Source organism: Oncorhynchus gorbuscha, linkage group LG16, assembly GCF_021184085.1.
Source record: "Oncorhynchus gorbuscha isolate QuinsamMale2020 ecotype Even-year linkage group LG16, OgorEven_v1.0, whole genome shotgun sequence".
NCBI classification, from domain to species: domain Eukaryota; kingdom Metazoa; phylum Chordata; class Actinopteri; order Salmoniformes; family Salmonidae; genus Oncorhynchus; species Oncorhynchus gorbuscha.
Window position 1 is genome coordinate 76,224,093 of NC_060188.1, and position 22,814 is coordinate 76,246,906.

General features: G+C 42.4%; 1 protein-coding gene across 1 annotated transcript in view; it reads left to right on the forward strand.

The window, feature by feature from the left end:
• Positions 1-17,801, forward strand: part of LOC124000426 (reticulon-4 receptor-like) — a 48,424-nt gene extending 30,623 nt beyond the window's left edge. Inside the window, exon 2 of the mRNA XM_046306775.1 lies at positions 15,061-17,801. Within this exon, the coding sequence (XP_046162731.1) occupies positions 15,061-16,451 (1,391 nt within the window). The 3' untranslated portion in view covers positions 16,452-17,801. The remainder of the gene's footprint in view (positions 1-15,060) is intronic.
• Positions 17,802-22,814: the final 5,013 nt, after the last annotated feature.

The window sequence follows — 22,814 nt, forward strand, 5'->3', positions numbered from 1 at the left end:
ACAGTTGTGTCAAGTTGGCTGGATGTCCTTTGGGTGGCATTCTTGATACACACTGAAGTGGATTTAACAGGTGTGGTTCACCTAGTCAGTCTGTCATGGAAAGAGCAGGTGTTCCTAATGTTTCGTACACGTTTGTGTACACTCAGTGTATGTGACATACAAAACCCACAATATATTTGAATAGGCTAAGCCACATAATAAACCATATGGAAGAACTATGGAAGATATGCAGGGTTTTTATGAGGGCCGTTAAGATGCAACGTCACATCTGTGTGAAATCACTTTCATCCTTTTTTCTCTGCCATATGGCATCTTTCTCTGTAACTTGTTTTAGTTGTGTATTTATGCAAGGCATACATAGCAGGAACCTGCTCCCTGTTCACTCATGAATGCGTGGCTGTGCATGTCTCCAACTCAATCATCAAGTTTGCTGACGACACAACAGTAGTAGGCCTGATTACCAACAACCACGAGACAGAAGAACAATTGCTCGTTCTGATATTAGTATTATTATTATTTCATATATTTCTTTTGCTAGGTATTACCGCACTGTTGGGACTAGAAATAAGCATTTGGCTGCACCTGCGATAACATCTGCAAATCTGTGTACACAACCAATAAACTGATTTTGGATGGATTCAAAAGGAACGCCAACATGTTAACTTTAGATCCACATTTCTTGTTAAACATAGCAGCATAATAGATGCAATGTGAGACTATTTGCAGTGAAGGTGGAGACTGGTGATTTATAGACTCAACCCTTCAGCCTCCATGAAGAACATATACATTTAGAGCTTCATTATCAATGGGAGGATGGAAGCTGAGACAATAGGTTTGGCTTATATGGGACCCAATAGAATCAGACTCGCTTTGAAGTTTTCATGAAATACATGCTGTAGCATGCATACCCTTGTTACCCATTGTCAAATAAAATCGTGAAATGATTTTGGGCATTGTGAAAATACCAGTTGTGCTCTTCTCACAGATATTTGAAAATTGGAGTGTACCCATGGACAATATCCAAAATAGGATGAATTCAAGGCAGCACCTCATTTGAACAAACAAAAAGCAGGTTGAGCTTACATAATCATAGGCTTCATTCCAAATGGAACATATGAGTGTAGGCACAGGAGTCACAAGTAGATCCTTCCAGATTTCGTTAGATAACAAGTGTGTGCACTGACACTATTGTAAACAAAGCTGATCTAGAAATATTGCTACGGCAGGTTTTATGGTTTTAATAGGCACAGTATTCATAGCCAGTATTCGAGTACCACCAGGCTGTGGTGGGGCCAGAGAGCAGGCTCTGTTCTCCAGCTGCAGGCATGTTTACCCCCTTCAGTACAGCAGTACCAAGGCAGCTCAGACTGTCTGTGACAAGCAGGAGGAGTGTAGGCTCAGCCTCTCCTACTCCTCTCTGTGACCGCCTGAACAGTGGAGGTAGGCAGCAGATAGGGGCCCTTACAGCTGTGCGATCCTCCACCTTCGCAGATGCCGCCTGTCGAACACAGACACTTATCAAATCACTGCTGACGCTGCCTTTGGCTTACTCAACACCCCCTACCCCTTTCTTCAGGGCCATGTCGAGTGAGGTACACAAACTAATTTCATGTCTGCTTGCATTTTGGTTGTTGTTCAGTAGCGGTGAGATAAGGGGATGAGAAAAGGGGAAGGGAACAAGACCAAGAGTGATGGCTGTCTGGGCTGGCCAGCAAAGGAGCTGTGCTGTGCTGTGGAGAGCAAGGCAGGGCTTAGACTGGACAGCCCTCTAAATGAAAAGGTGATGGATCAATAAAAGGCTGTGGCTGAGAAGTGTCCTATCAGCTGAGCAATGAGAAGCTCCAGAGCGCGTTGTGCGATGATCTAGAGGTGGAGAGCGCCAGGGTTCAGTGGCCTCGTGCCTTATCGCTACTATTTACTGCAGAATCTATTTTCCACCACAGGGCTTAGTGCACCCAGGAGCACCCGAACAAGAGCAGCTTGTCAATAATGCAGCACCTTTTCCGCCTCCATAGGATGTTCAGCACAACATTTAAAACCTTTAAGGGCACAGTCAAACTTTTCTATTTCTTTGTGATGGATTGGGGCCCACCTCTCTCTCTCAGTGCAAATGTAATCCCCCCCCAAAATGTTGTTTTAGCTTTTTTTCTGTTGACGTGCACTTCACAGTCAGATAAAACAATTTCACACTGTTTCGTGACACGTCAAAGAGGATGAAAAAAGCACCAGTCTGTCAAGAATGTAGATGACGCACAACGATACACCTATGTCTATGCACATAGTCTATGCACACTGATGCACTTAACACCTTCAATTCATTTGGGATATTCTTGGACTTAATTTGTTTAGCATAGTCTGTGACTGAGCGATGTTCTGCACTTGCCTGCAATTTGACTTCAACAAGGACATAGTTGTTACAAAAGGTCTGCAATTACTGTATAGTTAATATCTGGAGATTGTCATTATGTTTCTAAACCCCCCTGCCACCAACTCGGTAGCTCCCATGCTTTCATTTACTGTTTACCAGATGTTGGTTGTCATTATTTGACAGGGTTTTGTCTCAGTGTTCTGCAAATCAGGGCTTTCGACTAAAGTACATTTAATAAATAAGGTACAAGAGGCAGTGCTGTATCATGAATACAGTCAAAAGTAAATGGCGTTGTTCTACCCGACACGATAGCGGACAGCCAGTCAACCCATTTACCTGTAACTGTATTCATGATACAGCACAGGCTCGCCTTTCTTATTGCTTTTATAAAACGGTTACCAAGATATTAAAATAACAATGAATAACATATTTTCATTAAAATGTTATTTTGACAAGTAAATTCAAACAATTTCATTATTACACCAGAAAAATATAGTCTGGACAAAAATGTGGTTGTTAGATCTTTTGGTCATGTTATTACAGATGCAACCCACTCGTAAATTATTTTTGCAAATAAATTGGATGTATGTTCTAAACAATATGGTCGCTATGAAGGCTGGATAACGTCCTTGTCACTTGCTAGTTATAGCCAATTGAAGCTAACTCAATCATGTCAAACATTGCACCTGGAATGACAGTACATACACTAGGTGCATTTTTGTAAAAAAAAATGTTCTATTGGGCATTTACTTGCATATTTCCATGAGAATGACGTTGATGCGTGATTTCGTTTGTCTCAGAGAAAAATGTCTCTTCTCATCTAGTCTAGCCTAGGCATCATTCACTCTCTATGTCTAGACAGCTTTTGTATTCTGATCATTGAGTTCTGATCATGGAATTGCGAACACGTCATGAGTCTACAGCAATATTTAAATGTGTCTACCGTGTCCACATTAACCTTTTTTTTCACAGCGAATTAAGAAGGAATGTCACTGTAACCTGTAGCGACATAAAACAAATGTAAAAAAAATGTTGTCATAAAAAAAAGCTTAATAAAGAATTTGCATATGTTGGAAAACTAAATAGAATTGTTCCTTATTATATTCGCCATATAATTTTCCATCAATGGATGTCGATTTGATTTCTTTGACTGCTCGTGATTGTAAATACATGTTTTTTTTTTTTTGCATTTGCATAGCTATGGATGAATTGGTCAGGAAAGAGTGATGAAAGTTGGACAGAGGATCTCGACATCTCTGCCCAAGGAACACTTGGACGAAAAAATAAAAAATGCATGATATTTTCTGGCAATTGTGCCAGAAGTTATACACACCGTTATAAATGGATAATGCAATAGTTGGGCCAATTTGCGTGATTGACTTGTATTTTCAATGGGCCTAGGCCCAATCTCCTTTCCCTTCCCAATTGATAACTTCCCATTTAAACTAAACTTTGCCATTCATAATTGCATAATAACAGAAAGTTACAGCAATAAACTGAATTTATAGGCTATTTATTAAATCTGTTTACCAGCTCCAAATCAAATGCAAGCTACAGTAGCCTACAATGGCATAGAAATGGACCCTGAACAAAAATATAAACACAACATGTAAAGTGTTGGTCCCATGTTTCATGAGCTGAAAAAAAATCCCTGAAATGTTCCATATGCACAAATTGCTTATTTCTCTCAGATGTTGTGCACAAATGTGTTTACATTCCTATTAGTGAGCACTTATCCTTTGCCAATATAGGCCATCCACCTGACAGGTGTGGCATATTAAGAAGCTGATTAAACAGCATGATCATTACACAGGTACACCTTGTGCTGAGGAGTATTTCTGTCTGTAATAAAGCCATTTTGTGGGGAAAACTCATTCTGATTGGTTGGGTCTGGCTCCCCAGTGGGTGGGCCTATGCCCTCCCAGGTCCACCCATGGCTGCACCCCTGATTTCCTTATATGAACTGTAACTCAAGAAAATCTTTGAAATTGTTGCATGTTGCATTTATATTTTTGTTCAGTATGTACTCAGCAAAAAAATAAACGTCCCTGTCATTCAAAGATAATTAATAAAAATCCACATAACTTCACAGATCTTCATAGTTAAGGGTTTAAACACTATTTCCCATGCTAGTTCAATTAACCACAAACAATTAATGAACATCCACCTGTGGAACGGTCGATAAGACACTAACAACTTACAGACGGTTGGAAATTAAGGTCACCGTTATGAAAACTTAGGACACTAAAGAGGCCTTTCTACTGACTCTAAAAAACACCAATAGAAAGATACCCAGGGTCCCTGCTCATCTGCGTGAACGTGCCTTGGGCATGCTGCAAGGAGGCATGAGGACTGCAGATGTGGCCAGGGCAATAAATTGCAATATCCGTACTGTGAGACGCCTAAGACAGCGCTACAGGGAGACAGCTGATCGTCCTTGCAGTGGCAGACCACGTGTGACAACACCTGTGCAGGATCGGTACATCCGAAAATCACACCTGCAGGTCAGGTACAGGATGGCAACATCAACTGCCCGAGTTACACCAGGAATGCATCAATCAGTGCTCAGACTGTCCGCAATAGGCTGAGAGAGGCTGGACTGAGGGCTTGTAGGCCTGTTGTAAGGCAGGTCCTCACCAGACATCACCGGCAACAACGTCGCCTATGGGCACAAACCCACCATCGCTGGACCAGACAGGGCTGGCAAAAGTGCTCTTCACTGACGAGTCACGGTTTTGTCTCACCAGGGGTGATTGTCGGATTTCCGTTTACCGTAGAAGGAATGAGCGTTACACCGATGCCTGTACTTTGGAGTGGGATCGATTTGGAGGTGGAGGGTCCATCATGGTCTGGGGTGGTGTGTCACAGCATCATCAGACTGAGTTTGATGTCATTGCAGGCAATCTCAAACGCTGTGCGTTACAGGGAAGACATCCTCCTCCCTCATGTGGTACCCTTCCTGCAGGCTCACCCTGACATGACTCCCTAGCATGACAATGCAACCAGCCATACTGCTCGGTCTGTGATTTCCTGCAAGACAGGTATGTCAGTGTTCTGCCATGGCCAGCGAAGAGCCCGGATCTCAATCCCATTGAGTACATCTGGGACCTGTTGGATCAGAGGGTGAGGACTAGGGCCGTTCCCCCCAGAAATGTCCGGGAACTTGCAGGTGCCTTGGTGGAAGAGTGGGGTATCACGACAAGAACTGGCAAATCTGGTGCAGTCCATGAGGAGGAGATGCAATTCAGTACTTAAGTACTTAATGCATCTGATTGCCAAACCAGATACTGACTGTTACTTTTGATTTTGACACCCCCTTCCCCCTGTTCAGGGACACATTATTCCTCTTCTGTTAGTCACATGTCTGTGGAACTTGTTCAGTTTATATCTCACTTGTTGAATCTTATGTTCACACAAATATTTATACATGTTAATTTTGCTGAAAATAAACACAGTGGACATTTCTTTTTTGCTGAGTTTATACGTGATGGCCATCAGATGCAAATGTATCATTCTCCACATATCAGTTTCCTGTAACTTTACACATAACAGAAGCACGCAAGGGAGCTCCATAACTTCCATTTCAAATGTCCTTTCGCCCAGTGCTCGAGACCCAACAACTGAGCATGCATAAAACCCTTAACTCTCTTGATTCGGTTTCTCAAAGTAAAGTTTACATTAAAATGGAGTTAAAACCACTTCTTACAAGCAAATGTATCTTATGTGCTCTAGTGCGCCTAAAGTTGATTTAAGCAGTTTTCCAGTACATTTGTCGTCGTTATTACTTGATGCGCAGCAGTTCTAGCACATTAATATTTTATATGGAAAATGGTTATAGATAGTGTTAAAGAGGTCTATCGAACTCAACCAAAACAATGGAATTGACATATTTAGGCTATTGTTTATATGTGTATTTCACATTATGTTGATATACAAATCAGAGTATAATGCTTGTATGGCTGTCAACCCCAACACATATTCATGTCATCGTCGCCAATCAACTGCATTACAGTTAAAAAAGACTTTGACTACCGATTTCTGTATGCTAGCTATGCAAACCAGTTTATAGTAACTGGAGTTAGCATTTAGCAGTCACTTCTTCTAAACCTGAAAAGGGAACACTTACATGTATGCAAATGTTGTGCAGTGAAAACAGCCAAATATATCCAAATCAGACATAAGTAACCACATTGTGGGCTTTTTGCAATAAATCAATCATAACGGATTTTAGCAAAATCCACTTAGTAGATCAGACTTGATGAATGTGCTCCAAACTGGTTGATGGAACCGTCTGCTTTCATTTGACTCTTTTAGTGCATTTATAGTGTCCATATACCCTTTTCCCACACTATATTGAAATACCAGTATGCATTCTGCAAATGGTGGAACAGGCTAAATCTGAAAATAACACAACAACTTGATAGCACTAGCCAACTAGTGTAGCTAACTAGCCAGCTAACCTCTGTATCTAGCCAGCAAGCTAGCTAGTAAAGCTAAGGGTATTGCAAACAGGTTAGCATATCTCCCCCCCAAAAATGCTTTCCCTAATAAGCTAGCTGGCTAGCATTTATAAAGCCAGCAAACACGTTTCTCACACGCAAGGAAGGTATTTCCTCCAACGTTTAATGAAAAGAGGTGCCAGCTGCTCCCAAAACACAAGATTTGTGCTGATGAAGTCGCCCACTCAATGCTCTTTCAGGTGGCCTGATTGCATCCAGACTGAGAAGAAATCCGCACACAATGCGTCCCTGACCACCTACTGAAGTAGTATGCCAGATCTGAACACAATCTAACCACAATGCAACTTTTGTGCATCTTGACCTGTTATGACCTTCAATGCGATCTTTGTATTCTGATAGCAGCAACCACATGTAAGTGTCAAGTGTAGACACAGAGATCAAAACTCAAAAGTGAAACATTGTTTCCGAGGTTGCCCACATGAATACTATGGTATGCTTAAGCAATAAGGACCGAGGGGGTGTGGTATATGGCCAATATACCACGGCTAAGGGCTGTTCCTTTGCACAAGTGCCTGGATACAGCCCTTAGCCATGGTATATTGGCAATATACCACAAAAACTTGAAGTGCATTATTTATATTACAGTACATTCGGAAAGTATTCACACCCCTTGACTTTTTCCACATTTTATTGCGATACAGCCTTATTCTAAAATGTATGAAATACATGTTTTTCCTTATCAATCTACACAAAATACCCAATAATAAATGTTTTGCAAATGTATTAAAAATAAAAAACAGAAATACCTTATTTACATAAGTATTCAGACCTTTTGCTATGAGACTCGAAATTGAGCTCAGGTGCATTCTGTTTCCATTGATCATCCTTGAGATGTTTCTACAATTTGATTGGAGCCCACCTGTGGTAAATTCAACTGATTGGACATGATTTGGAAAGGCACCCACCTGTCTATATAAGGTCCCACAGTTGGCAGTGCATGTCAGAGCAAACTCAAGCCATGAGGTTGAAGAAATTGTCCGTAGAGCTCCGAGACAGGATTGTGTTGAGGCACAGATCTGGGGAAGGAAGAAACCGATGCTGACAGCATTTCAGAGTTGCTCTGTGGAGATGGGAAAACCTTCCAGAAGGACAACTATCTCTCAGCACTCCACCAATCAGGCCTTCATGGTAGAGTGGCCACACAGAAGCCATTCCTCAGTAAAAGGCACATGACAGCTCACTTGGAGTATGCAAAGGTCACCTAAAGGACTCTGACAATGAGAAACAAGATTCTCTGATCTGATTGAACTCTTTGGCCTGAATGCCAAGCGTCACGTCTAAAGGAAACCTGGCACCATCTCTACTGTGGAGCATGGTGGTGGTAGCATCATGCTGTGGGGATTTTGTTCAGCGGCAGGCACTGGGAGACTAGTCAGGATCAAGGGAAGGATGAATGGAGCAAAGTACAGAGTGATCCTTGATGAAAACCTGCGCCAGAGTGCTTAGGACCTCAGATTGTGGCGAAGGTTCACCTTCCAACAGGACAATGGCCCTAAGCACATAGCCAAGACAACGCAAGAATGGCTTCAGGACAAGTCTCTGAATGTACTTGAGTGGCCCAGCCAGAGCCCGGAGTTGAACCCAGTCAAACTTCTCAAGAGGGACCTGAAAATAGCTGTGCAGCGACACTCCCTATCCAACCTGACAGAGCTTAAGAGGATCTGAAGAGAAGAATGAGAGAAACTCCCCAAATACAGGTGTGCAAAGCTTGTAGCCTCATACCCAAGAAGACTTGAGGCTGTAATTGCAGCTAAAGATGCTTTTAACAAAGTACTAAGGGATCTGAATATTTATGCAAATGTGATATATATATATTTTTTATATGTATATAAATGTGCAAACATGTGTAAAAACCTGTTTTTGCTTTGTTATTATGGGGTATTTTGTGTAGATTGATGAGGGGAAAAACACAATTTAATCAATTTTAGAATAAGGCTGTAATGTAACAAAATGTGGAAAATGTCAAGGGGTCTGATTACTTTCCGAATGCACTGTATAAACTGGTCACCAACATAATTAGAGCAGTAAAAATACATGTTTTGTGATTCCTGTGGTATACGGTCTAATGTATCATGGCTTTCAGTCAATCAGCATGCAGGGCTCGAACCACCCAGTTTATAATATGGTATAAATACTGTAGTATTCACTGTAGTGTTTTTGTGGACATTACTTTAGTATTTAGGCTTACTGTAGTATTTAGTGTAGTATATTGTAGTATACTGTAGGATTTACAGTTAACTATAGTATAAATACTGTAGTAAAAGAACTGTAGTATATATTATTCTATAGTAATTAATATACTGTTTTTGCAAATTGTAGTGTACTGTAGTATTTACTGTCAAATTTTTGCAGACATTACTAAAAGGTAGTATTTATTTGAGTGTTTTTGCAGAATCTATTGTACTGTAGTATTTACTACAGTGTTTTGGTATTATTACATTTGACATAGAAACAGAGCCTGTTTCCTTGAGGGAACCTACTGGAGAAATACTAAAAGAGCACATTCTCCATAACTAGGAGGCAGGTAGATCTGAACAGATAGTTCAGCGCTTCTGCTCTTTCATATTATCTGTAGGGAACACAATATATCATCTATACTTGGCATGTAGGTTTCTCACTTATGGGTGGTACAAACTGTGATATGGGGAAGGGGAATGGGCAGGGTATATGCAAATTAGATACTGTAGTATTTACTACAGTGTTATTTTTAACATAATACTGTAGTGTTCACTATAGTATCCTACTGTGAATAGAGTTTCCATCATGATCGAGGGATAGTACAGTGTGTAGTATAGTATTCTACGGTATACTACAGTTTACTATAGGTAGACAGCTCGCCCAATTAGCAACCGGGATCTAAACAACCAGTTTTATAATGGAATTCAAAGTTTTAAGTTCATTCTAACTGATTTGTATGATTGAATAAAGGTGAATAAATGTGTTATCAACTCTGAAACATCTGGAGGAAAAACATATTTTTCATAAATACTGATACCGTATGCTTGGGTGTCGAGTTGACTTTATGTACTGTCTATTTACTGCAAACACTTATTCCTGAGCTGATCTCAATGCTTTGCAGTTTGAATGACTTGTTGTGACTGTCTGTACTGTGGTGTCCTGTCTAGCAAGCATCAGCTTTTTCTTCTTGCATTGCTTGATGCTGAAAGCTATGCTTTTTTTCTCCCTCTGAAAAGAACCAGCGGAATTGCTGCCAATTATAATAGCCATAGACTCCCAAGCAGTTCAGAAACAATGGGTGTCCTGAAAATCTTTATACCAATAATAAATTAAACCCTGTTAAGACATTTGATTATGAGTTTCTATGAATGTACTGTAAATACATGTACAGTATGTCAATACCGACAAACATCTTTATGAGTGCAATTGTACAATTTCAGGTTTCGTTTTAGTGTTGGAAAATGCACACGTGCCATTTTCACTGTGAGTAAATACGCTATGTGGCGGCAGTTCATTTGGGAGTCACCTCTCAGTTCCTGAAATGATGATGGCTTCATTTACAGGATAATTACTGTAGCTGTGGGGACCTTTACGAGAGAGAACATAATGCTGAAGCTGTGCGCATCTCTTCTGAGAGGTCTCCTAGTCCCAAAGCTGGCACCTGTGCCAGAGGAATATTTAACTTAGATGACTAAGGCCTGCCTTTATCACACTGAGGACCAATGGGCAATGCCCACATCCCAGAACACGTTGGGCAATGTTGATGAAATAACTGTCTGGTTGGAATGGCTCTAAAAAAATCTGAGAATACAAATATATTATATTGTGTTAATTAATAATGGTGTCGGGATGGCTGCCGTTTTACTGGATCCTAACCAATTGGGCTATTTTGTGTGTTTTTTCGCGTTGTTTGTAACTTATTTTGTACATATTGTTGCTGCTACCGTCTCTTATGACCGAAAATAGCTGCTGGATATCAGAACAGCATTTACTCACCTCGAACTGGATGAAGATTCTTTCTTTAATGAGTTCAATGCGAAGGATATATTATTATATTATTATTATACTGCTTCTCCGAGACCAGGCCCAAATCCCTGTCATTCGCATGAAGAAAATACAGAAATACATGGGGCGGAGATCGGGGTGCCTTGTGAGAATTCCTTTTGCGAGTGGGTAAACCGCCTCTACCATCCGTTCTATTGGCCAACGTGCAATTGCTGGAGAATAAACTGGATAATCTCTGTTCAAGACTATCCTAACAACGGGACATTAAAAACTGTAATATATTAGGTTTCACCGAGTCGTGGCTAAACGACGACACAGATAATATACAGTTGGCTGGGATTTCTGTGTATCGGCAGGATAGAACAGCTATGTCTGGTAAGACGAGGGGTGGGTATGTGTGTCTTTTTGTCAATAACAGCTAGTGCGCGATGTCTAATATTAAGAAAGTCTCAAGGTATTGCTCGCCTGAGGTAGAGTACCTCATGATAAGCTGTAGACCACACTATCTACCATGAGAGTTTTCATCTATATTCTTCGTAGCCGTCTATTTATCACCACAAACCGATGCTGGCACTCATCCAGAAGTGGCACCCCTAGTGGCCAGGGACTTTAATGCAGGCAAATTTAAATCCGTTTTACATCATTTTTACCAGCATGTCACATGTGCAACCAGAGAAAAAAAAGTAGACCATTTTTACTCCACACACAAGAGATCTATACAAAACTCTCCCTCATCCTCCATTTGCCAAATCGAACCATAATTATATCCTCCTGATTCCTGCTTACAAGCTAATTCTAAAGCAGGAAGTACCAGTGACGCACTCAATACAGAATATGTTCCGGGTTTCATCCAATGGCAATGACCAGTATACCACCTCAATCACAGGCTTCATCAATAAGTGCATCGATGACGTCATCCCCACAATGAGCGTATGTAGATATCCCAACCAGAAACCAAGGATTACAGGCAACATCCGCACCGAGTTAAAGGGGAGAGCTGCCGCTTTCAAGGAGCAGGGCACTAATCCTGTTGCTTAAAATAAATCCTGCTATGTCCTCAGACGAACCATCAAACAAGCAAAGAGTCAATACAGGATTAAGATGGAAACCTACTAACCGGCTCTGACACTCGTCAGATGTAGCAGGGCTTGCAAACTATTACAGACTACAAAGGCAAACCCAGCCAAGAGCTGCCCAGTGAGGTGAGCCTACCAGACAAGCCAAATGCCTTTTATGCTCAATTCGAGGCAAGCAACACTGAAGCGTGCATGTGAGCACCAGCTGTTCTGGACAAATGTGATCCCACTCTCCGTAGCCAATGTGAGCAAGACCTTTAAACAGGTCAACATTCACAAGGCTGTGGGGCCAGGCGGATTACCAGGATGTGTCCTCAGAGCATGAATGGGCCAGCTGGCAAGTGTCTTCACTGACATTTTCAACCTCTCCCTGACCACGTCTGTAATACCTACATGTTTAAAGTAGACCACCATAGTCCCTGTGCCCAAGAAAGTAAAGATACCCCCCTCGCCCCCTAACAAACAGATCACCAACCATTTTGAATCCCACCGTACCTTCTCCGCTATGCAATCTGGTTTCCGAGCTGGTCATGAGTGCACCTCAGTCACGCTCAAGGTCCTAACAATATCATAACTGCCATCAAGTAGAGACAATACTGTGCAGCTGTATTCATCGATTTGACCAAGGCTTTCGAATCTGTCAATCAGCACATTCTTAACGGCAGACTCAACAGCCTTGGTTTCTCAAATGACTGCCTTGCCTGGTTCACCAACTACTTCTCAGACAGAGTTCAGTGTGTCAAATCGGAGGGCCTTTTGTCCGGACCTCTGGCAGTCTCTATGGGGGTGCCACAGGGTTCAATTCTTTGGGCCAATTCTTTTCTCTGTATACATCAATGATGTCGCTCTTTCTGCAGGTGATTCTCTGATACACCTCTACGCAGATGACACCATTCTGTATACTTCTGGCCCTTCTTAGGGCACTGTGTTAACTAACCCCCAGTCGAGCTTCAATGCCATACAACTCTACTTCCGTGGCCTCCAACTGCTCTTAAATGCAAGTAAAACTAAATGCATGCTCTTCAACCGATCGCTGCCCACACCTGTCCGCCCATCCAGCATCGCTACTCTGGACGGCTCTGACTTAGAATACGTGGACAACTACAAATACTTAGGTGTCTGGTTAGACTGTAAACTCTCCTTCCAGACGCACATTAAGCATCTCCAATCCAAAATTAAATCTAGAATCGGCTTCCTATTTCTTAACACAGTCTTCTTCACTCATGCTGCCAAACATACCCTCGTAAACTGACTATCCTACCGAACCTTGACTTCAGCGATGTCATTTACAAAATAGCCTCCAACACTCCAACAAAATTACTGAAGCTGGAGACTCATATCTCCCTCACTAGCTTTAAGCACCAGCTGTCAGAGCAGCTCACAGATGACTGCGCTTGTACATAGCCCGTCTGTAAATAGCTCATCCAACTACCTCCTCCTCATACTGTTATTTATTTTATTTATTTTGCTCCTTTGCACCCCAATATCTCTACTTGCACACTCATCGTCAGCACATCTATCACTTCAGTGTTTAATTGCTATATTGTAATTATTTCTCCAATGCACATCAATTGGCAAAAACCTGTAGTCCATATGATATTTTGAGGTGTCATAGTCCTGCAAAGTAAGACTTTTCCGCACACAGTTTGTTTATGTTTTTTTATGGATATTATGTTTAAGAAAACATATCTGTTTTATCAAATTGAGTTGTCCTTTACTATAAGAGTAAAGTATAGTAACTGTAGGAGGAAAGTGCATCCTGCACTGGACACGAGTTCTACTGTAGGCACTCATGTGATGTCAGTACTGATGTGAGAGCCCTATGCCAACTTTCCTTTCTCCACCCCATCACTCCTGATACTATTGAAGCAAGAAAATCCACTGAGATCTCTAGCACAGGCCAAGTGGCAATTCCCAGCTATCCTCAAATGTGATTTGCTCTGTTAGTCTGGAGCAAATTTTCTCAACCCAATAATGTTTTGTTAATTTGTCAAATAGTCCACCCCCCCACTCCTGCATTCTCTCCCTACACCCCCCCCCCTTCTCTCGCTCCCCTCTGTCTCTTTCCCTATCTCTCTGGCCCGTGCTTCCAGAACAGGAATCAAAATGAAGTGGTCAAAAGCTACCAAATTTGATGTGTATTCCAGCCGCTATCCACTTTATATGGTATGCTTTACTCATACAGGGAAATGTGGATTTTTTATGTGAATTGACTGAGTGAGTACATCTTGTGTGCATTATATCCATTTCACTTAATAAATGTTGTTTTCTATAGTAAATAAAAACTCAATTTGAAGACATCATAAGGGGATTATATAGTAGTAAAACAGAGGAAGAGACTGAGATACTGCAGTAGTTGGAGAGCTGAACAGAGATGAAATGTTGAGGCACAGTCAGTGAAATCTAAACCAGGATCTTCTGCTCTGATTAGACTTGCACAACTGATTCCTTCTAAGGATTGTAAATATCGCCATTTTATAGAGGGTGTTGTGTTCTGCTGCTTCATTCAACAAAATCCCAAAACGTAAAGATCTAAAGAGCACTACATTTGTAAAATCATGAATTACATGCTTCTATCTATTATTGTGTTTTATTTTCCATTGTTTAAATATATTCTAGCTTTAATAGGTAAATTCGAACTTTATAAATGTGCTGTGAGGTAGTTTAAGAGACTGTTTAAATATTCTACAGTATGTGTTAGATCAGCTTTCCCAAACTTGGTCCTGGGGCCCCCCCTGGGTGCACTACACAGGCGATTCAAATAATCAACCAGGACTGAGTTTGGGAAACCCTATGCTAGAACAAAGTCATACAATATGATTTTAAACATAACCCTAACCTTAACCCTAGCCCTAACCACACTGTTAACCCTAATGCCTAACCCTAACCTTAAATTAGAAACAAAGAACACATTTTTTGGGTTCATAAATTTTTTAAATATAGCCAATTTTGACTTTGCACCTGGCCTACCTTAAAGGAAATTGCTCAGTTCTGCCTCAAGGACAAGACTCTATTCATGTTGTATGATTTACAGCAGGCTGGGTGTTTGGAAGTTAACACAAATGCTTTTCTTCTAAGTCCAGCAGAACCCCAACATATTCTCATTACCCACTTGTTTATTCCTCTTTTGCAGTTGGCGAACTCTACTTTCTGGTCCTTTGGCTTCAGTCAGTGCCTCGGATGGAAGGTTGGGTGGAGGGCTGCCCAGCGCCATGCATATGCCACAGTGAGCCACGGCCCACCTTGGCCTGTCAACAGCAGGGCCTCTACTCCATCCCCACAGAGATCCCTATCCACAGCCAGCGCATCTTCCTCCAGAACAACAAGCTTACCGTGGTCCGCTCCACCAGCTTCAGTCCCTGCAGAAACCTCACCGTACTCTGGCTCTACTCCAACAACATCAGCCACATCGAGGCTGGTGCCTTCTACGGCCTAGAGAGGCTGGAGGAGCTGGACATAGGGGACAATGACCTGAGGATCATCAGCCCCACTGCCTTCCGAGGCCTGTCTAGACTGCACACCCTGCACCTGCACAGCTGTGGCTTGTCTGTGCTGCCTGTAGGCGTTTTCAGGGGACTATTTTCCCTGCAGCACCTCTATCTCCAGGACAACAGCTTACTGACTCTCCATGACGATACTTTTCTGGACCTGGCCAACCTGACCTACCTGTTCCTCCACAACAACAAGATAAAGACTGTGACGGATCACATGCTGCGAGGCTTGGTGAACTTGGACCGCTTGCTGCTGCATCAGAATCGAGTGACCTTCGTCCAGCGCAATTCTTTTCATGACCTACGCAAGCTGACCACTTTGTTTCTGTTCTTCAATAATCTAACAGTGCTGACAGGGGAGACCATGGACCCACTGGTGTCCCTCCAGTACCTGCGTCTGAATGGGAACCAGTGGATCTGTGACTGCCGGGCCAGGACCCTGTGGGACTGGTTTAAGGGATTTAAAGGGTCTAGCTCAGAGCTTGAGTGCCATGTTCCGGCCAGACTGTCCGGAAAAGACCTGAAACAGCTAAAGATCCCTGACCTGGAAGGTTGCTATGACAGCTCTGACCATACTTGGATTAGCATGTTCAGTTCCAAGACACGATCTGGAAAACTCACCACGGAGAGTCCACTTAGGGCTGGTATTCCCAGGTGCTGCCTCTCAGATAAAGACAAGTCGTCCATCATCTCCAGCAAGGGTCTCCCAGATCCCTCCTCCTACAACAGCAGACAAATCACCAACAATCCTCTGAAGGAGAAAGAGAACATCTCCAAAACGAAGCTGTTGGAAGCTGACCGCAACAAACCCCAGAACAAACATAGTTTGAACGATGTGCCAGTGGGAACATTATCTAACAACCCGGACCAGTCCTCAGAGGATCTAAGCCCCTCCAATGACCCTGAAAAGAAGAAAAGGTGTGCAAAGGAGAACATGTCAGACCCTCTGTGTCTCAAGTCCCACGGATCTACAATTGGAGCATGGAGGCTTGTCTTTCTGCCTGTGTTTTGGCTATCCTTAGACTTCTGTTAGAAGTTACAATAACAGAGGGATAATATGGGCCAGTGTAAGGCCAGTGCAGGAGGCCCTGCTAAGTGCCAAGGGTGGGAAAGGGGAACAGAACTTTCAGTCAAGTAACTTCCAAAATAATGGAAACACTTGACTAAATGAGGGATACAAAGTATTCTGAAAGCAGGGGCTTTCACACAGGTGTGGTTCCTGATTTAATTAGGCACTTAACATCCCGTCATGCTCAAAGGCTCTGCATGATCAATCTGCCATCTTCAGTGGCCGTACATTTAGTGTGATATGGCCTCACCAGAAGTCAGGGCATTGATATTTTTTGCACTTTGCGGTGCAGAGCAGAGCTGTTGTGAAGGAAATTGTCAAGGAAGTAAGTTTATGTTTATATTGGACCTCTCACCCCCAGCTACTGTCAACCAATCATGTTAATGCAGAGCTATACGGAGAATTACAGAGCGCACTGCGATGCTGTACAGAGCTCAATTTGATCTCCGCAAGCCTTCGCATTTATGGAGCAAGCATAAATGGGCCTTTAGAGTCATCTTTAAAATGACTGGGCAGGCCTTTATTTTGGCCAATAATTTGGCTACCATGGCTATGCCCCCATCCATAGGACATGAGTGGTCACTGAATGGTTTGTTGAACATGAAAATTATGTAAACCATATGCCATGGCAGTCTCAGTCACCAGATCTCAACCCATTTGAACACTTATGGTAAATTCAACATAACACCAAATTATGGAATTTCTCGTGGAATGGTGTCGCATCCCTCCAATAGAGTTCCAGACACTATAATATATTCCAAGGTGCAATGAAGCTGTTCTGGATTGTGGTGCCCCAACACCCTATTAAGACACGTTATGTCCGTGTTTCCTTTATTTTGTCAGTTACATGTAGATCTGATGATATGAATTTGAAAAGAGAATTGGAAGAGCTAAAAAAAAGACAATTCAACAAATGGATGCCTTTCTACAGTATGTCCATTCCAAATGTATACATGTAATGGATTTGTTCCCAGGTGATACTGTATGTTCTGCCCAGCTATAAAGCACTTATTCTGGGAGGCCCTATCCTCTCTAGGTTTACTCTGCCAATGGTGGTGATTGGTTATTACAAAGACACTGAAACAGCACAAGCTGTTTAAAACTAAGAATGTTCTGAGGTTTCCTTCATGACAACCCCAAAGATGTGATAGATCGTATTCCTCCATTTATTTTTGTTAATCTTTTTTTAGAGTGGAACATTGATTTAAATGCTATTTTTATGTTTATAAGTGTAAATGTAAGACAAATACTTAATGTTTCATGTCACGCTGTGGTTATGGGTAGCATTCTCAAAAGAGTACTGTCTATTTGTTCACTGAAGTTGCTGTGTACTATAGATATGCATTTTATTTTACTTGTGTAAAAGTATAAATATATTGCAAATAAAGTATTCTTTTTCTTACATTTGTTATGCTATTTATTCAAGCAAATAAAAAAAGTATAGTCACCAGCTTTCTTTGTATAAGTAGGAAATATAGCCTCCTACTGTGGGCTCCTGAGTGGCGCAGCGGTATACTTAACTGACTTGCCTAGTTAAATAAAGGTTAAAAAAGGGGACAGACAACATTGCAGATGGTGATTGTCTTGTCTCTGGCAGCTTTGTAACATAATAACACTTTCTATTTAGATAAATACAATGTTTAACCTGCTGAGAGCACACCACTCATTTTTCTTGATCACGATGGAATGTGTAAATACAAGATCTAATTATGTCAAAACCCATGAGCGAGACCTGCTGGAAACACGATGACACAGACATAAATCAATGTGGGGTCGCTGATGCACCGGTCAATTCAAGGTCAATCAGAGGGATATTGACAACTTATTAAGTTTCATGATGCATATCTGATTTCATAGAAGGGTATGACTGACTCCATTCATTTAAATGGACTTTCAAATTAATATTTTTAGTCCAATTGTTGCTGGATTTCAAACCAATTTAATCGCACCACTCCCAGAAGTATTAGCCAATAAAACAGCAATAACATGATACTTAGTACAGAAAATCTGAATAATGTAACATATTATACTTCAATACCTTACAGTGAAGATTCTTATTATATTGTTTTAATGAAGGAATTAATTCAGATTTTATCCAGAGCAATTAGAGTTAAGTGTCACGCCCTGACCATAGAGAGCTTGTATTCTCTATTTTGGTTAGGTCGGGGTGTGATTTAAGAGTGGGTTATCTAGGTGAATTATATTTCTATGTTGGCCTAGTATGGTTTCCAATCAGAGGCAGCTGTTTATCGTTGTCTCTGATTGGGGATCATATTTAAGTAGCCATTTTCCCATTGTGCTTTGTGGGATCTTGTCTATGTATATTTGCCTGTGAGCATTATAGTAGCGGTTCGTTTCTGCATTTTTGTTGTTTAAAGTTCTCTATTCCAAAATAAAGAATGGAAACATACCACACTGCATCTTGGTCCACTCCTTATAATGATCGTGACAGAAGATCCCACAACAAACAGACCAAGCAGCGTGGCCAGGAGGAGAAGACATCCTGGACTTGGGAGAAGATAATGGCAGGAGACGAAAGCCTTCCATGGAAGCAGATGCAGGAGGATCAACGGCGACTCAGAAGTTCACGACCACGACCGAAGTCTGAGAGGCAGCCCACAAAACATTTTTTTGGGGGGGATACACAGGTTGGTCGGCGAATCTGAGAGCGAAGAGGAATATTGGGATAGACTGAGCAAGGAGTATTGTGAGATAGTTGAGGGGAGTGATGAGGTAGAGTGGTTGTTTTGAGTGTCTGGAGCAAGACAGTCGCCGTGAGGAGCGTGGGACCAGTCAGGCACCATGTTTTGCGGAGATACGCAATGTGTCTCCAGTGCGCATCCACAACCCGGTGCGTTCTGTGCCAGCTCCTCGCACTTGCCGTGCGAAAGTGAGCATCCAGCCAGGATGGATTGTGCCGGCTCAGCGCTCCTGGTCTCCAGTACGCATCCTCGGTCCAGGATATCCCGTGCCAGCTCTACGCACTGTGTCGCCAGTGCGCCTTCACAGCCCAGTGAATCCTGTGCCAGCGCACCCGCACTTGCCTGGCTAAAGTGAGCATCCAGCCTGGACGCGTTGTGCCAGCTCTATGCTCCAGACCTCCAGTGCGCCTCCACGGCCCAGTATATCCTGCTCCGACCATACGTACTGTGTCTCTAGTGCGCCTCTACAGTCCAGTACGTCCTGTGCTTCCTCCCTGCACTCGCTCTGAGGTGCGTGTCATCAGCCCGGTGCCACCTGTACAGGTCCCACGCATCAGGCCTCAAGTGCTCCTCCATAGTCCAGTACGTCCTGTGCTTCCTCCCCGCACTCGCCCTGAGGTGCATGCCATCAGCCCGGTGCCACCTGTACCGGTCCCACGCATCAGGCCTCCACAGTCCAGAGCTTCTGGCGACAGTTCCCAGTCCAGAGCTTCTGGCGACAGTTCCCAGCCCGGCGACGGTCTGCGGTCCGGAGCATCCGGCGACGGTCTGCGGTCCGGAGCATCCGGCGACGGTCTGCGGTCCGGAGCATCCGGCGACGGTCTGCGGTCCGGAGACTCTGGCGACGAGGGGGTACTGTCACGCCCTGACCATAGGAGCATCTGGCGATTAGGGCGGGGGAGGGGGATACTGTCACTCCCTGACCATAGAGAGCATTTATTCTCTATGTTGGTTAGATCGGGGTGTGATTTAAGGGTTGGTTATCTAGGTGATTTATATTTCTATGTTGATCTAGTATGGTTCCCAATCCGAGGCAGCTGTTTATTGTTGTCTCTGATTGGGGTTCATATTCAGGTAGCCATTTTCCCATTGTGCATTGTGGGATCTTGTCTATGTATAGTTGCCTGTGAGCATTGTAGTAGTTTCGTTTGTTCGTTTTGTTGTTTAAAGTTTTCTATTCCAAAATAAAGGATGGAAACATACCACGCTGTATCTTGGTCCACTCCTTATAACAATCGTGACAGTAAATGCCTTGTTCAAGGGTACAGACAGCAACCAGCAACCTTTTGGTTATTGACTCAACACTGTCAACCGCTAGGCTACCTGCCACCCCATAATTAATTTTAGTCCACTTCTGACAGTTTCTGTGCTGCATTAAACCTATGAGAACACAGCTACATTATATGCTTTAGGCATCTGCCAGCACATAGCAAAAAGAGGCAGTAATGTAATGGTAAATGTACCTCTTGCATATGGTTCCTTTCCAAATAGTATCATCTAAGCTATCATTTGTCAGGACCCGGTTACGAACCCGGGCCTCCGGAGTGAGAAACAGTCACTTAACCAACTGAGCCACGAATAGTCGGCAGAACCCAGAAGATGAGGCAGGCACAGCAGTACTTGAGACAGTGTATTTAATGAAGTAAAAAAGTGAAGTCCTGCAGGAAAACATGTACCTCCCCAACCTCAAAAGGAATTCCACAAGAACAAAGGTAATCCTCCAAGACAAAAAGGTAAACCCTCAAGGTGGTAGGTATAGCATAAAAAGCCTCAAAAGATTCTCAAAAATAAATAAACAAGAACAAAAAACAGAATTCCACAAGCGAGTCCACCGGGATCAACAAGAGTACACAGAATACTAGGGCTGGGTGCTAACATACAAACACAGAGCAAATAACTGAGGAAAACTAAGGGTTTAAATACAATCAGGGGAAACGAGGCACAGGTGCAAATAATAATGGGGATCAAGGGAAAACAAAAGGTCAAAAAGCACAATGGGGGCATCTAGTGACCAAAAACCGGAACAACCCTGGCCAAATCCTGACATCATTGTCATCATTACTATTACATTCAGAGGAATATTTTTAGATACCTTCACACATTTCTTGGAATAATGTACAGTAGGTTAAACAGATTAACAAAAAAATGCAGGATATTTTGCAGCCAATATATTTTTCTTAAGGCAAGTCAATCATACAAACTCAGTGAAGGTTAACTTTCTAATAGGAATGAGTTCAGGTGGGTCTTCGCGCTTCAACAAACAAAGGAAAGGAGGGCTGCTCAACAACCATGACAATAATTATGAGAATGGCTTACCAAAAAAAACTAACTAATTCCAAAAGGACTAATTCAAAGTAAAGAGGAGTTTGAGCACTGCTAACTTTAATCCACTGTACAGGATACGAACAGAAGTACTGATGTTTTGACGTCAAGCTGATGTCTTCCGGAGTGACCTGACCATTGCACTTAGCTCCTATTTATAGCCTACTGGCCCATTGAGACACAACACTTTTATTTTTTTTAAATGATAATATGTTTCAAGGTAAATGGCAGGTTACAGCACAAAATAATTACATAAATAGTGTGTCTCGTTAATCAACAGGCCATGTAAAAATATACATTGGTGATATTCTGTGAATCCGGACGTACAGTATATTTTGACATGACCTATTGACTAACGAGACACACTATTTTACCTTGAAACATATCATTATACTTGCTTTACATTGTTGTTTCACAATGGGCTATTAGGCTATAAATAGGAGTTAAGTGCAATGATCAGGTCACTGAGGAAGATGTCAGTTTGACGTCGAAACGCTAGTCGTCTGTTCTCATCCTGTACAGTGAAATAAAGTGAGCAAAATAAATCACTCTGCCTTTTTTTATCGGGTGTTCCAACTCAATCTTGTCTCATCGCTGCAACTCCCCAACCGGCTCGGAAGGAGAAGGTTAAGTCATGAGTCCTCCTGAACATGACCCGCCAAACTGAACTTCTTAACACCTGCCTGCTTAATCCAGAAGCCAGCCGCACCAATGTGTCGGAAGAAACACCGTTCAACTGACGGCCGGGGTCAGCCTACAGGCGCCCAGCCCGCCACAAGGAGACACTAGAGCACGATGAGCCAAGTAAAGCCCCCAGCCAAAACCTCCCCTAAGGTGCTGGACCAATTGTGCGCCGCCCTATGGGACTCCCGATCACAGACAGTTGTGATACAGCCCGAGATCGAACCTGGGTCTGTAGTGATGACTCTAGACCACTGCGCCACTCAGGGGGTCCACTCCAACTAATTTTTACTTCTAATTAGTCCTTTTGGAAGTTGTTATTGGTAAGCCATTCTCAGGAATAGGAATATTTAATAAATTCAATATTTAACCTTAAAAATATTTTTAGATGCCATTCACTAGACCACAGACACATGATTTTGAGTAAAATAGTTGTTAACGGTTTCAACATATACTTGCAATGATGCATATAATGAACACTAGTAATTGTATCTCAATTTTTCAAAATAGATCCCATTTGAATACCATAAAGCAATTTTAGGAACACATGAATCATTCAGGAACACACATTTTCAGGAACGATACTGTAAAGGTCTACGGAAACATTACAGGACCAATAATA